This window comes from Mesoplodon densirostris, chromosome 3 (assembly GCF_025265405.1).
Source record: "Mesoplodon densirostris isolate mMesDen1 chromosome 3, mMesDen1 primary haplotype, whole genome shotgun sequence".
Taxonomy (NCBI): Eukaryota; Metazoa; Chordata; class Mammalia; order Artiodactyla; family Ziphiidae; genus Mesoplodon; species Mesoplodon densirostris.
Window position 1 is genome coordinate 152,978,061 of NC_082663.1, and position 16,438 is coordinate 152,994,498.

General features: G+C 56.5%; 2 protein-coding genes across 2 annotated transcripts in view; one reads left to right on the plus strand and one right to left on the minus strand.

Moving 5' to 3' along the window:
* The window catches only part of BSG (basigin (Ok blood group)), a 252,324-nt gene that overhangs the window by 60,717 nt on the left and 175,169 nt on the right, over window positions 1-16,438 (minus strand). The gene's annotated exons all lie outside the window — the stretch shown is intronic.
* Window positions 3,520-16,175, plus strand: PLPPR3 (phospholipid phosphatase related 3). The gene is made up of 7 exons (XM_060092431.1): window positions 3,520-3,594; window positions 13,455-13,640; window positions 13,718-13,859; window positions 13,945-14,140; window positions 14,229-14,286; window positions 14,370-14,543; window positions 14,829-16,175. The coding sequence occupies exons 1-7, from the start codon at window positions 3,520-3,522 to the stop codon at window positions 16,173-16,175; spliced, it is 2,178 nt and encodes a 725-aa protein (XP_059948414.1).

Sequence of the window (16,438 nt, forward strand, 5' to 3'; positions counted from 1 at the left end):
GGCCAAGGGGAGAGAAAGACAGGGTCGAGTATCCAGAATATATAAAGAACTCTCACAACTCAAAAACAAAAAGACAAACAATCTACTTTAAAATGGACAAAGGATTTGCATAGACATTTCTCCCAAGATACACAAATGGCCAACATGCCATGAAAAGATGCTCAAAATTATTAGTCATCAGGGAAATGCACAAATCAAAACCACAGCGAGACACCACTTCACACCCACTAGGATGGCTGGAATGAAAAGGGCAGAAAAAATACAGCATTGGTGAGGAGGTGGGAAATTGGAACCTCAGACAGGCTGGCAGGGATGTAAAATAATGCCGCGGCTGGGGAAGGTCTGGCAGCTCCTCAAAACGTTAATCACCGAATTGTCATATTACTCAGCAGTTCCACTCCTAGGTGCGTGCCCAAGAGAACCAAAGACAGGGCCTCAGAAACCTGCACACGCGTGTTCACAGTGGCCAAACGGTGGACGCAACACAAATGCCCTTCAACAGACGGACGTGTCCCTCCACACATGGGAGCATCACTCAGCCGTGAAAAGGGGTGAAGCCCCGACACTCGCTACCACGTGGATGGACCTTGAGAACATGATGCTCAGTGAGAGAAGCCAGACACAGAAGGACACACGGTGTGCGATTCCACTGATGGGAAACGTCCAGAACAGGCAGATCCATAGAGACAGAGAGTGGGTTCCTGGTTGTCAGGGGCTGGGGGGTTAGGGGGTTAGGAGAATAATAGCTGAAGGAAATGGGTTTCTTTGGGGGAGATGGAATGTTCTAGAATTAGCTGGTTGCACAACTCTGTGAGTGCTCCTTCCAAAAACCAGTGGATGTGATACTTTAAGATGGCTGATCTTATGTCATGTGAATTTCAGCTCAATTTTTTATTTTTATTTTTACTTTTACTTATTTTTGACACCTCACTTTAAAAAAAATAGGATTTATTTCCAAGGTGACACCAAGAGGTTGGGGCTGGTGGTGGACCCCACGTCTCAGAACACTAGGACACCAGTTCCTGTCTGGGGCCTTGGGGGGGCTCTTGCAGGGCAGGACTGGGGAGGGTGGCAGGAGCAGGGGTCAGGGCGGACTTGCAGTCCTCCACCCAGCCTGAATGGTGGGGTCCTGGGGCTCAGGCCTGGTCTCTGCCAAGTCTCACGGTCCCACCGCCCAGCCGTGTCCCCCACATGGCCCCTGCCTCAGACCAGTGTCCCCCCAAGTTTGCCTCCCATCTCCACTCTCCCTGATTCCCACCTGTGCATCCTCCCTCCTGAGGCCCCACCTTGCCGCCCACCCTGTCCTTGCCCGTGGACCAGGCTGCTGTCTTGCACAGAGCACAGCCGGAGAGATGGGTGACTCCAGAGCCCACAGGTCCATCCCTTCCTACTTGGGTGACTTCAAGGTCCCCTCTCTGGCCCTGTTTCCCTGTCTGGGTACCAGGATGTGAACAGTTCCCGCCGCTCCCCTGGTAGAGCTGTGGTGAGCATCGAGTGGGTTAATATGTGCAAGAGTCTTTGAGCAGCACCTGGCGTGCTCAATCCCTCTTGCCTGCTCTAAACTCCGCCATGGCTCCCTAGTGCCCCAGAAGCAAGTCCAGGCCCCACTGCTGGGCCATGTGCCATCACAGCCAGGCCTGGCTCCTCCACCTCTGGGGATCGACAGGAAGAAGACCCCCACCCCGGCTCCTGATATTGCCCCAGACCCCCTCCTGTCAGGAGGGCCTCCCAGGACACCCCTTCCTGCTCCTGCCCCCAGGAGGCCTCCAAGAGCGATTGCCCCAGTTTCCGCTCCTCCCGCCTCCTGAGGGCTGTTTGTGGTCATCTTTCAACACCGGGATTCCCAACGGCTGCCCAGCCCAGGCTCCACCCCTGGCTGGCAGGGAAACCGAGGCCCAGTGGTCATCAGGCCTGGGGAGGCGGGACAGACAGCTCCGGTGTGCCCCATGCGCAAAGCGGCCTTGTTATGCCCATTTCCAGGTGAGCAAATGGAGGCCCCGGTGGGATTCAAACCCTCTGGGCCCCACCCTTAACCGCGCATACAGTCATCTTTGAAGACACATGCAGCTGAGTCTCTTAAAACAAGAAGGGCCACGGCCAGGAACAGGTTGGAGTGTGAACAGCTGCGTGCGAATAAAGCCCAGTGGCTGCACACACCGGGTTATCCATCCCTGCAGCCCTCACCCCCGACCTTAACTGGACGCTTAACTGCGGGATTGATTTCGGGGGTCTGTCCCAGTTCTCAGCGTCTCCCCCGTGACTGTACAGGGCCAGGTATACAGGAGGTGCTCAGGAGACGGTGAAAAAATGAACTGAATAAAACCCTGCCGTTTTGGGCCTGGAGACCGCGGACAGAGATTTAAGTTCCCGGGGGCCTCAGCTTCCCCACTTGTCAAATGACGGTCAGCTGGTCCCACCCCACATGGCTGTGTGTGGAAAAGAGGAAACACCTGCAAAGAGCAAGCGCTGCCTAAGTGAGCCTCATGTGAATTCACCACGAGGGCCCTACCGCCGCCCGCGCATCCCGGGGCATCCCGGGCCGTGCGTCCTGGATGCTGTGGGCTCGGCGAGGGGCCGGGTTTGGACGAGCGGAGGGAGGACCCCGGCGGGGCGCAGGGGGCAGGTGGGCGGTGCGCGGCGCGGGGGCCCGGGAGTGAGGGCGGCCCCCGCCCCAGCTTCTTTTGTCTCCCGAAGGCCCAGGCGCCCGGGAGCTCGCCATGGAAACGCGCGCCGGGGAGGGAGGCAGAGACGCGAGAAACCCGGAGACCAGGACACTCTCCCAGCGCCCGGCCTCGATGGGGCTCCCCGGGCCCATCCGAGAGGTCCAGGAGGGGAGGAGCCCGCAAACCCCGGCCCATGCCCGGCCCCGCGGGAGACCGAGACCCCGGAGACCCAGAGACGGAGGGCGCGGGAGCAGGCGGGGGCGGGACGGCAACGGACGCGCGCGGCGCCCCCGACGCGCCGAGACAAAGAGCCCCCGCCCCTAGCGCCGCCTCTAGGCCGCCGGGCCCGGGGTCTCGGGCCGGGCGGGGCCCCTCCCTCCCTCCCCACCTCCCCTCCGCCCCCGCGGGGTAGGGGCTGGCTTTGTGCTCGCCGCGCCGCAGCCCCCGCCGCCGCCAGCTCCGCCCACAGAGCGCCTGCGCGCCAGGTGAGGGGCCTTCGGGTTGAGCGAGGACCCCACCGCTCCTCCGGTCCCGAAGGCCCCCGCCCTGACGCGCGGGACGGACCCCGGCCCGGAGGCTCCTCGGCCAGGCCGTCTCCGCCCTCTCTGCCGAGCCCCCTCCCGGCTCCCCATCCGGAGTGGCAGCCGGAGCGTTGGGCAGGGCCGCAGTGCGCGGGGGAGGTCGTGGGCTCCCCTCTCCCCGGCCTCAGTTTCCCTGGGCGGTTCCTGCGCATCCTGACCCGCCCCTCCTCCGCGGGCGCAGGGCTCCGCGTCCCCCCCAGGGCTCAGTCTGCGCCCCTCCCTCCTCCAGCGCGGCTTTGTCCCCTCCCACCACGGCCTGTGGCGCCCCCGGCACCATGATCTCGACCAAGGAGAAGAATAAAAGCCCGAAGGACAGCATGACGCTTCTGCCCTGCTTCTACTTCGTAGAGGTGAGTGGGGGGCTGGTCGCGCTGGTGGGGGAGGGGCAGAGGCCTCAGTTCCGCCGGCCCTCGGGGACCCCCACGCCGAGGGACGGGCACAGGTCGCGTCAGCCTCGGGTCCAGGCACAGCTAGGGTGCCTGGGGGTGGGGGTGGGTCAGAACACTTGGGCTCTGTAGGACGAGTAGGCGTTGCAGAGGCGCAGAAGGCTGTCCTGCAGGAGCTGGGCAGATGCTGGGAGGCGGGGCTTGCAGTCTGGGGTACGGGTCAGCAGCGCAGATGAAGGGGCTGGAGCAAGGCGCTGGGGGCCATGGGTGGGGGGGCGCGGGGTATGGATGCGCTGTCTTCCTCCAGCGTGAGGGCCGGAGGCCTGAAGGTCTGAACTGAAATCCCTGCACTTCGCCAAGCTCTGATAGAACAGGCTGGGCACATAGTGAAGGCCTCGTGAGTGTTTAAAAAGTAAAAGATGGTAAATGCAGCCACCGGGCACATATTAAGCGCTAATGACCAGCAGACAACGTGTAGCCACACTTAGATGGTTAGCACCTGGGTTACCCACAGTGCACCCTGCTTGCCGTGCCGGGGAAACCCAGCTCCAGCGAGGGGCCCAGACAAGGTGTGGGTGGAGGGGGGGTGGCTACCAGACCTGAGCAAACAGCATCCCCCGCCACCCTGTGCAGGGTCACCCAGGCTGTTGGGTACTTCCCCAATGGACAGGAAATCTGATGATTCTTCAGATTTGCATTTGAATCCTCATTACAGTAGGTTGTACCTTCTCAGTGTTCTCCAGGCATCACGGAGACAACACCCCCCCCCCAGGCACCTAACCCCCTCCACTTCCCACTACTCTCCCCTGTGTCCCCTCGCAGAAAACCTTTCACACCCATTTAAGTCCACCAGATATGCAGCCTCCCCCCCCGACCTTTGCAAACACAAGTTCCTGCCCTTGGCTTTTTTCTGGCCGAGATTGTTGCTTACCATCGTCCCAGGAAATGGTGCCCCATCCTTTTTCACTGCTATGTAGTACTCCAGTGCTGGGCCCCAGCCCCAGGGAGTTGGGCACTCGGGTGCTTCCTAGCCTTTGTGTCTCACAGACTTTCCTAGAAGGAGACTCTTTAAGTCCTTTGGCCTGTGTCACCCCACACAAGTGTGCAGAGCTTATCTGCAGGGTACCTCCCTGGGGAGCAGGGTGTGGTCACAAGGGAAAGACCCCAAAGTCCTCCCACGGAGGCCCCCACGTGCGTGCCTGTTTTCCCGCAGTTGCGTCTGCCCCGAGCGTTAGCGGCGTCTGGATTTTGACTGACCCAGTGGGCGCAAAACCATATCCCAGTCCCGGTCAGCATTTCCTTTACGGCCAGTGTTCCATTCTTTTTTTTTTTTTTTTTTTTTTTAAACACACACGCCCCCAAAGCAAGCAAGTTGGCTCGACATCGTGGGTGTGTGTGAGTGATCTTCCTTTGGTGCAGAGATTTGCGCTGAGGGCTTCCTGGTTTTCAGCCGAGGGTCTTGGGAAGCGGTGAGAGGCGGGTGTTGGGATTCCAGAGGCACTTACAGACCCTCAGGTGGTGGCGGGCTCTGACTGGGGACCCCCACCACCCAACCTGCCACCAGGGGCCGCCGGTTCTCCCTCCAGTCTGGTCCGGCGGGCAGATGCGGGCAGAGGCTGGAGGAGAAGCAGGGGAGCCGGCCAGGCATTATAGCCACACAGCTTGGGACTTAGAAAGTCGTGGGGGGTCTTCAGCACGACCCTGTCGCGGAAAGATTTGGTGATTTTAAGGCGCTTCCCAGTCCCCACCTAAACCCTCTTTGTGACCTGATGCTGTCTGCCCGCCGAGCCAGATGACCCTAACCGTGATCACGGAGGCAGCTGCTAACTGCTGCTAATACCACTATAGGCTCCACGTGTGCCAGACTCTAAGCGCTTTCAGTGTATTTGCTTATCCAGTCCTGCATTGAAGCCCTGGGTGGTGGCCACTTTATTGGTCCTGTTTTCAGCTGGGGAAACTGAGGCACGGGGAAGAGGTGGAGCCAGGATGCAAGCCCAGGCAGGTGGCTTCATTTAACTGCCTTGGGCCTCATGCCTGCATGCAGCAGGCACTCAATAAATGCTCCTTGCACACCAGCCCAGCTTCTGCAATCCCACCTTTGGCACTTCCCCTCTGGGAGCCCCTGGCCAGGGCTGCATAGAGGGCCGAGGCCCCTCTCAAGGCACCATACAAATCGAGTGGAGGTGGGGGCTTCCTAAGGCAGCTGGGCGCCGTTAGGGGCCCGCCTACTCTCTGGTCCCCAGATGTGCCAGCCCCACCTGGCCCAGGTGGGGGTTTGAGTTTGAGATCCTTGGACCAGAAGGGGAGGCAGAGGACACCGGGAGGTTCTGCTTCCATAAGAAGGTTCCACTGGAATCTGCTCAATAGCTTTGCAGCACGAGTGGGTGAGTGAGTGAGGTGTAGATCCTGCCCCCCTGCCCTCCTCGGGTGCCATGTCTGCGACTTGGTCAAACGCAGCTCAGTTTTCCTGAACCTTAGCCTCCTGCCCATTCATCACAGCTGCTGTGAGCAGGAATGTCATGTGTGCTGTGTGCCTGTCACCTGAGGACACATGATCAGGGTATGCAGAAGGACAGTTGCACAAATGAGTAATTCAGAGAATTTGTTCATTTATTCAGCACCTGCCATGGACCAGATGCCCATCTTCTCAGGGCTGAGTGTGAAGTTGGCACATAGAGGTACTGGGTGCAGAGGAAATAAAGCAGCGCAAGGGATGGAGAGACTGGTGCCAGGAAGGGGGTCTCCAAGGAGGGCCAGACACTCCAGAGGAGTGTCTAAGTGCGTCCTTCTATCCCTGAGAGGAAAGGCCCAGAGGCAGGAACCTGTCTGTTGTTTCTAGGTTGTTCAAGACAGCAAGGGTAGCTGGAGGAGAGAGATGAATGAAGTGGTGAGTGGGTGGGTGGATGGATGGACTAATGGATGGGTGGGTGGTATGATGGGTGGATAGATGGATGGAAGAAAGGAAGAAGGCAAGCATGAGTGGGTGGATGAATGGATGGTGGATTGGTAGATGGATGATGGAAGATGATGGATGGAGGATGGATGGAGGATGGGTGCTCGGATGGATGGATGGATGATAGTTGGATGGGGGAAATGGGTGGGTTGATGGATGGATGGGTGGGTGGAAGAAAAGAAGGAAGTATAGGTGGATGGATGGATGATGGGTGGGTAGATGGATGGGTGGATGCATTGATGGATGGATGGATGGATGGATGATTGATGGATGAGTGGAAGGGTGGGTGGGTTGATGGATGGGTAAGTGAAGCAAGTATGAGTGGACGGATGATGGCAGATGATGGATGGATGATGGATGGGAGGATGGATAGGTGGATGGCTGGATGAAAGGAAGAAAAGGTGGGTGGATGAACGGATGGATGGATGGATGGTGGATTTATGGATGGATGATGGCTGGCTGGCTGGCTGGGTGGTCGGCTGGATGGGAAATGAATAAATGGATAGAAGCATATTGGAAGTTGATGGACAGAGGGCTGGGTGTTTGAATGAATGGATGATTGATGGATGAGTGGATGGTTGGGTTGATAGATGGGTAAGTGGATGGATAGTTGATTTATGGATGGATAGATGGGTGGGTGGATGGAAGGAAGGCTGGGTGGATGGATGAGTGGTTGGGTGGAAAGATGAATGGATGCATGAGTGGGTGAGTGGATGGAAGGAAGGAAGGAAGCACGAATGGGTGGATAGGTGGATGGATGATGGAAGATGATGGATGGATAGAGGTGGATTGATGGATGGATGATGGAAATTAATGGAGGGATGGATGATGGATGGGTGGATGGATGAACAGATGGGTGGGTGGGTGAGTGGTCAGATGGATGTAAAATGAATAAATGGTTAGATAGATGTTGGAAGTTGATGGACGGAGGGATGGGTGTTTGGATGCATGGATGATTGATGGATGAGTGGATGAATAGGTGATGGATGGATGGTGGATTGATGGATGGATAGGTGGGTGGAAGAAAGGAAGGGGGAAAGGAAGGAAGTGTATATGGATGGATGGACGAATAGGTGATGGATGGATGGATGGATGGGTTGATGGGTGTGTGGGTGGGTGGATTAATGGATGAAAGGAAGGAAGGATAGGTGAATAGATGGATGGATGTTGATTGATGGATGGGTGGGTTGATGGATGATGGAAGGTGGATCAATGGGTGATGGATGGGAGAATGGATAGGTGGGTGGGTGGATGGATGGATGATGGGAGGATGGATGGATGGGTGGACAGATGGGTGGTTGGTTGGATGGATGGAGAAAGAATAAATGGATAGATGGATATTGAAGTTGATGATGGATGGGTGTTTGGATGAATGGATGATTGATCGATGAGAGGATGGCTGGATAGACGGACGACTAAGTGGATGGATGGTGGACTTATGGATGGATAATGGATGAGTGGGTTGATGAATGGATGATGGATGGATGAGAGGATGGGTGGGCTGATGAATGGATGGATGGATGGGTAGGTTGATAGGTGGATGCACAGATAGATGGGTGGATGGGAGAGTGGATGGGTGAGTAAGTGAATGGATGTATGGGTAGATAGGTGGAAGGAAGCAAGGAAGCAAGCAAGCAGGAGTGGATGGATGAATGGATGGTGGATTGATGGATGGATGATGGAAAATGATGGATGGGTGAATTATGAAATGGAAGGAAAGAAGGAGAGGCGGATGGATGGTGGATTGATGGATGGATGATGGGAGATTATGGATAGATGACAGATGGGTGGGTAGATGGATGGAAAGAAGGACGGAAGCAAGCAAACAAGGGTTCATGGATGGGTGGGTGAAAGAAAGGAAGAAGGGAAGGGAGGAAGGAAGTGTAGGTAGGTGGATGGTTGGGTAGGTGGGTGGATGGATGGATAGAAGGAAGGATGGATGAGTGCGTGGTAGTTTGATGGATGGATGATGGAAGATGATAGTTGGATGGTTGATATATGAATGGGTGGGTGGATGGGTGGGTGTATTGATGGATGGGTAAGTGGATGGGTGGGTGAGCGGAAGTAGGAAGTGTGGATGGATGGATGGATGATGGAATGGTTGGGTGAGTGGATGGAGGTGGATTGATAGCTGATGGAAGATGATGGAAGGATGGATGATGGATGGATGGATGATGGATGAATGGGTGGGTGAGTGATGGACAGGTGGGTGGGTGGGTGGGTCGATGGATGGATGGGTGAATCTGTGGATGGGTTGATGGATGGATGAAGGGGAAAAAGGAAGCAAGCATGGGTGGATGGTTGGATGTTGGATAGAAGATGGGGTAGATGGATGGATGGGTGGGTGGATAGATTGTGGATTCATGTATGGATGATGGAAGATGATGGATTGATGGATGACAGATGAATGGTTGGGTAGTGTGTGAAAGGAAGGAAAGAAGGAGTGAAGGAAGGAGGTGTAGGTGGATGGATGTATCTATGGATGGGTGGGTGGTAGGATGGAATGATGGATGGAAGGAAGGAAGGATGAGTGGGTGGATGGATGGATGGAAGGAAGGAAGCATAAGTAGGTGAATGAATGGACAGTGGATTGATGAATGAATGATGGAAGATGATTGATGGATGAATGGTTGGATGGAAAGAAGGATGAGTGGATGGATGGATGGTGGTTTGATGTATGGATGATGATGGAAAATGATGGACAGATGATAGATGCGTGGGTAGATAGATGGAAGGAAGCAAGCAAGCATGGGTGGAGAGATTGGTGGGTGGAAGAAAGGAAGAAGGGAAGGGTGGAAGGAAGTGTAGGTGGGTGGACAGATGATGGATGGGTAGGTGGAGGGAAGGATAGGTAGATGGATGGGTGGGTGGATGCATAGGTGGATGGGTGGGTTGGAGGAAGAATGAGTAGATAGATGGATGGTGGATTGATGGATGGATGATGGGAGAGGATGGATGAATGACAAATGAATAGATGGATGAACAGGTGGATGGATGGGTAGTGTGTGGAGGGAAGTATAGGTAGATGGGTAGGTGGGTGGATGCATAGGTGGATGGGTGGGTTGGAGGAAGAATGAGTAGATAGATGGATGGTGGATTGATGGATGGATGATGGGAGAGGATGGATGAATGACGAATAGATGGATGAACAGGTGGATGGATGGGTAGTGTATGGATGGGTGGAAGGAAGGAATCAAGCAGCATGAATGAGTGAGTGAATGGATGTAGGATTGATGCATGATGGATGGGAGCATGGATGCATGGATGGATGGATAAATGGATGGGTGGGCTGATGGATGGGTGGATGGTTTGATGGGTGTGTGGGTGGGTGGATGGATGGGTGTGTGGGTGGGTGGATTGAAGGCAGGATGGATGTATGATGGATGAAAGGAAGGGAGGATGGGTGGATAGATGGGACAGATGGGTAGGAGGGTGGTCTGATGGAAAATGAATAACTGGATAGATGGATGTTGGAAGTTGATGGACGGGATAGGTGTTTGGATGAATGGATGATTGATGGATGAGTGGGATGATGGATGGATGGAAGGAAGGAAGGATGAGTGGATGGATGGTGAATTGATGGATGATGGAAGATGATGGATGGATGGGTGGGTGGAAGGGTGGGTGGGTGTGTGGTTGGATGGGTGGATGGAATATGGATGAGTAAGTGGGTGGATGGATGATTGATGGGAGGAAAGATGGGTGGTCAGATGTATAATGAATAAATGGATGGATAGATTTTGGAAGTTGATGGACAGAGGGATGGGTGTTTGGGTGAAAGGATGATTGTTGAATGGGTAGATAGGTGGTGGTTGGATGGATGAGTGGGAAGGTGGACTGATGGATGAATAGGTGAGTAAGTGGATGGATATACAGATAGATGGATGGGTCGATGGAAGGAAGGAAGCAAGCATGAGTAGATGGATGAATGGATGGTGGATTGATGGATGGATGTGCATGGATGGATGGATGGATGGGAGAAAGGAAGGACAAGTGGATGGATGGATGGTGTATTGATAGATACTGGAAGATGATGGGTGAATGGAGGGATGATGGGTGGGTGGGTTGCTGAATGGCTGGATAGGTGGGTGGAAGAAAGGAAGGAAGGAAGTGTAGATGGATGGATGGATGATGGGTGGGTGGGTGGATGGAGGGTGGATGGATGGGAGGCTGAATGGGTGGCTGGATGGGTGTTCAGATAGATGGATAATGAATAAATGAATGGGTAGATGTTGGAAGCTGATGGATGGGTGTTTGTGGATGAATGGATGATGGGTGGATGAATGGATGATGGGTGGATGAATGGATGGATGGATAGACAGCTTGATGGGTGTGTGGGTGGGTAGATTGATGGATGCAAGGAAGGATGAAGGGATGGATGGGTGGATCAAAGGAAGGAAGCATGAGTGGATGGATAGATGGATAGAGGTGGATGGATGGATGATGGGTGGGTGGGTGGATTGATGGATGGATGAGTAAATGGATGGATGGATGGAAGGAAGGAAGGAAGCATAAGTGGATGAGTGAATGGATGGCTGATTGATGAATTGATGTTGGAAGATGATGGATGGAAGGAAGAATTAGTGGGTATATGGATGGTGGATTGATGTATGGATGATGGAAGATGATGGATGGATGGATGTGTGGGATTATGGATGGATGGATGGGTGAGTAGGTAGATGGATGTATGAATAAATGGATGGAAGGAAGAAAGGAAGCAAGCAAGCAAGCATGAATAGTAGATGTATGATGGTAGATTGATGGATGGTGGATTTAGGTTAGGAATAGGTGATGGAAGATGGTGAATGGATGGATGGGTGGATGCTGGATGGATGGATGATGGGTGGATGGATGAATGGAAGGAAGGATGAGTTGATGGATGGTTGGTGGATTGATGGAAGATGATGGGTGGTTGATGGATGGGTGGGTTGGTTGATGGATGTGTGAATAGATGGATGAAAGGAAGGAGGAAAGCAAGCAAACAAGCATGAGTAGATGGATGAGTGGATGGTGGATTGATGGATGGATGAATTGGTTAATGGATAGATGGAAGAAGGAAGGATAAGTGGATGGATGGTGAATTCATGGCTACATGCTGGATGGATGGATGGATGGATGAATGATGGATGGGAGGGATGGATGGATGAATGATGGATGGGGGTGATGGTTGGATGGGTATGTGGGTTGATGAATGGATGGGTAAGTGGATGGAAGGGTGGGTGGGTTGGTAAGTGGAGGGTAGTAAGTGTGGGTGGATGGATGGATGATGCATGGATGGGTGGGTGGATGGATGGAAGGAAACATGAGTGAATGGATGGATGAATGGAGGTGGATTGATTTGATGGATGGATGATGGAAGATAATTGAAGGGTGGATGATGAATGGATGGATAATGTATGGATGAATGGGTGGATGGATTATGGATGGATAGATGGGTGGGTGGGTGGATGGGTGGTGAGTGAAGCAAGCATGAATGGATGGATGAATGGATGGTGGATTGATGGATGGATAATTGAAGATGATGGATTGATGGATGGGAGGATTGGTGGATGGATGGAAGGGTGGGTGGGTAGTGGGTGGGTGGCCAGATGGATTGAAACTGAATAAATGGATAGATGGATATTGGAAGTTGATGGATGGAGGGATGGGTGTTTGGATGAATGGATGATTGATGGATGAGTGGGTGGGTGGATTGATGGATGGGAGGATGGATTGGTGGGTGGGTAGGATGGCTAGCTGGAAGGAAGGAAGGGTGGAAGTGTGGATCAATGTGTGGGTGGATGGGTGAGTGGTTGGGTGGAAGCATGGATGGATGATGGATGAATGGGGTGTGGATGATGGATCCATGGATGGATTGCTGATGGGTAGGTGTGTTGATGGATGGGTGAAAGGAAAAAAGGATGCAAGCATGGGTGGATGGTTGGATGATGGATAGATGAGTGGGTGGATGGTTGGATGATGGATAGATGAGTGGGTGGATGGATAGATGGGTGGTTGGATTGATGGTGGATTGATGGATGGATGATGGATGGATGGGTGGGTAGGTGAGTGGAAGGGAAGAAGGAGGGAGGGATGGAAATGTAGGTGGATGGACATACCTATGGATGGGTGGGTGGGTGGGTGGATGGATGGATGAATGGAAGGAAGGAAGGAAGCATGAGTGGATGGATGGGTGGGTGGGTGGTGGTCAGATGGATGGATAATAAATAAATGGATGAATGGATGTTGGAAGTTGGATGGATGGATGGGTGTTTGGATAAATGAATGATGGATGGATGAGGGGATGGGTGGGCTGATGAATGGATGGTTGGATGGATGGGTGGGTGGGTAGATGTATGGATGCGTGAGTAAATGGATGGATAGGTGGATGGAAGGAAGGAAGCCTAAGTGGATGAATGGATGGTGGATTGATGACTGGATGATGGAAGATGGTTGATGGACGGATGGATGGGTGGGTAGGGTTGATGGCCGGATGATAGACTGATGGATGAATAGATGGGTGGGTGGATGGGTGTGTGGGTTGATTGATGGATGGATGGATAAGTGGATGGATGATAGATGGAAGGAAGGAAGGAAGCATGTGTGAGCAGACGGATGACGGATGGATGGATGGAAGGAATGTTGATGGATGGGGTGATTAGTGGATTGATGAGTGAGTTATGGGTGCAGTAATGGCTCTGTTGGATGGATGGATCTGTGGATGTTACACAGATGAGTGGGGGGGTCACTGGATTGCTGAATGAGCTGATCCATGGGTGAACAGCCACACGGACGTGTGGATAGGTGGATGAATCAGTGAAGGGACTGAGTTCATGGGCGGATGACTCCGTCAACGAGTGTGGCGTGACCCTGGCCAGTCCCGTTTCTGCAGCTGCCCATAGTGGCGTCCTCCGTCGTGTCTCTCTACTTTCTGGAGCTGACCGACCTCTTCAAGCCGGCCACGGTGGGCTTCCAGTGCTACGACCGCACACTCTCCATGCCCTACGTGGAGACCAGCGAGGAGCTTATCCCGCTGCTCATGCTCCTCAGCTTGGCCTTCGCTGCGCCTGCGGCCTCGGTGAGTCCTGGTGCGGGGCGGGGCCGGCTGTGGGCACCGCGGCCGGGAGCCCGCCTGAGCACCTCCCTGTCTGGCAGATCATGGTGGGCGAGGGCCTGCTGTACTGCTTGCAGTCCCGGCTGTGGGGCCGCAGCGGGGGCCCAGGCGGGCCCGAGGGCAGCATCCACGCCGGCGGCTGCAACTTCAACTCCTTCCTTCGGCGGACGGTGCGCTTTGTAGGTGAGTCCCCGACGGCGTCCGCATGCTGAGGGTGGCGGGTCTGGCACCAGCTCCCGCACCCGGCCCTCACCCTCCCATCCCGCAGGCGTCCACGTGTTCGGCCTGTGTGCCACAGCCCTGGTGACCGACGTCATCCAGCTGGCCACGGGCTACCACGCACCCTTCTTCCTGACGGTCTGCAAACCCAACTACACCCTGCTGGGCACGTCGTGTGAGGCCAACCCCTACATCACGCAGGACATCTGCTCCGGCCACGACACCCACGCCATCCTGTCTGCACGGTGAGCATGTCCGGCCCCCGTCCCATGGAGCATGCAGGGAAACTGAGGGGCCCAGAGCTGGCGGGGCTCACCCGGGTGCCTCTTGCAGGAAGACCTTCCCATCCCAGCACGCCACTCTGTCCGCCTTCGCTGCTGTCTACGTGTCGGTGAGTCCCAGCCGGCCCAGCCCCATGCCCTGGACACCCCAACAGGACCGGCTGCCCTGACCACCCGGCCTGCCCCGCTGCAGATGTACTTCAACTCGGTCATCTCGGACGCCACCAAGCTGCTGAAGCCCATTCTGGTGTTCTCCTTTGCCATCGCGGCGGGCGTCTGTGGCCTCACCCAGATCACGCAGTACCGCAGCCACCCCGTGGACGTGTACGCCGGCTTCCTCATTGGTGCTGGCATCGCAGCCTACCTGGTGAGGGGCTGAGGGGAGAGGCCCGGGGGCCCAGGGGGAGGTCTGAGAGGGGAGGCCAGCCCCACCCTGGGGGACTCTGCTGAGTTTTGTCCCTTGGTAGCTAGAGGCAGAACCTCATGGGCCCAGACCTGCCAAATGTGCAGAGTGAGCGACCTGAGGCCAGAATTTGTCCCATTGGGAGAAAGGCGGACTTCCCCTCTCGGACCCCCATGGCAAGTCTGTGGCTTGGTGGGGACCCTGGTCTCTGGCTGCCGGCCCCACGCCCAGCCCGTGTCTCATCCTTAGGCCTGCCACGCTGTGGGCAACTTCCAGGCCCCGCCGGCAGAGAGACCAGCGGCCCCGGCGCCTGCCAAGGATGCGCTGCGGGCGCTGACCCAGCGGGGCCACGACTCGGTGTACCAGCAGAACAAGTCCGTGAGCACCGACGAGCTGGGCCCCCCCGGGCGGCTGGAGGGTGTGCCCCGGCCTGTGGCCCGCGACAAGACCTCACTGGGCAGCCTGAAGCGGGCCAGCGTGGACGTGGACCTGCTGGCCCCACGCAGCCCCATGGGCAAGGAGAACATGGTGACCTTCAGCCACACACTGCCCCGCGTCAGCACGCCCTCGCTGGACGACCCCGCCCGCCGCCACATGACCATCCACGTGCCCCTCGATGCCTCGCGATCCAAGCAGCTCATCAGCGAGTGGAAGCAGAAGTCCCTGGAGGGCCGCGGCCTGGGGCTGCCAGACGAGGCCAGCCCTGCCCACCTGCGGGCGCCAGCGGAGCCCATGGCCGAGGAGGAAGAGGAGGACGAGGAGGAGGAGGAGGAGGGAGAGGAAGGGGGTCCAGCCCCGCCTTCACTGTACCCTGCAGTCCAGGCGCGGCCGGGGCTCGGGCCGCGGGTCATCCTCCCGCCGCGGGCCGGCCCACAGCCGCTGGTGCACATCCCCGAGGAGGGGGTCCAGGCAGCGGCAGGCCTGTCCCCCAAGAGTAGCGCGGCCGTACGGGCCAAGTGGCTCATGATGGCAGAGAAAAGCGGCGCCGTGGTGGCTGCAGCCTCCATGCAGCCCCGTGTGGCCAACCCGCCGCGGCTGCTGCAGGTCATCGCCATGTCCAAGGCCCCAGGTGGGCCGGGCCCCAAGGCGGCTGAGTCGGCCTCATCCTCCAGCGCCAGCTCCGACTCCTCTCAGTATAGGTCGCCGTCAGACCGTGACTCCGCCAGCATCATCACCATCGACGCGCATGCGCCCCACCACCCCGTGGTCCACCTGTCTGCGGGTAATGGGCCCTGGGAGTGGAAGGCGGGGGGCCAAGGGGCCAAGGGGGCCGAAGGGGAGGTTGGCTACGAGCTGGGGGACCTGGCTCGCGGCTTCCGTGGGAGACCGAAGGCCCCGAGCGTGTCCCCAGGCTCCTCTGTTGGTGACGTGGACCAGGAGGAGCCGCGGTTTGGGGCCGTGGCCACCGTCAACCTGGCCACAGGCGAGGGGCTGCCACCACTGGGTGTGGCCGACGGGGCCCTGGGGCCGGCCAGCCGGGAGTCTACACTGCGGCGCAAAGCAGGCGGCCTGGTGCTGGGCGAGCGGGAGGCCGCGGAGGCAGAGGCGGAGAGCTACTACCGCAAGATGCAGGCAGCCCACAGGTTCAAGGACTGAGGGCGGGTGCGGGGCCGCGCAGTGGGGGGGCGGGGGGTTCTGGCTGAACACAGACGTGGGGCCCCATCAGACAATAAAAGGCGATCGTTGAGCGGGGTGCAGCTTTTTGGAGTAATTTCGGTCAGAGGGCCCAGCAGGCAGACCCGGCCTCTGGGGACTGTGCGCACGCACCTGGGGGCGGGGGTCTGTCTGGTGGAATGCAGATGTGGGGCCTCATCTCCAGGCCCCCTGAAACCCCCAAGCGAGAAGTGAGGGGAACAACA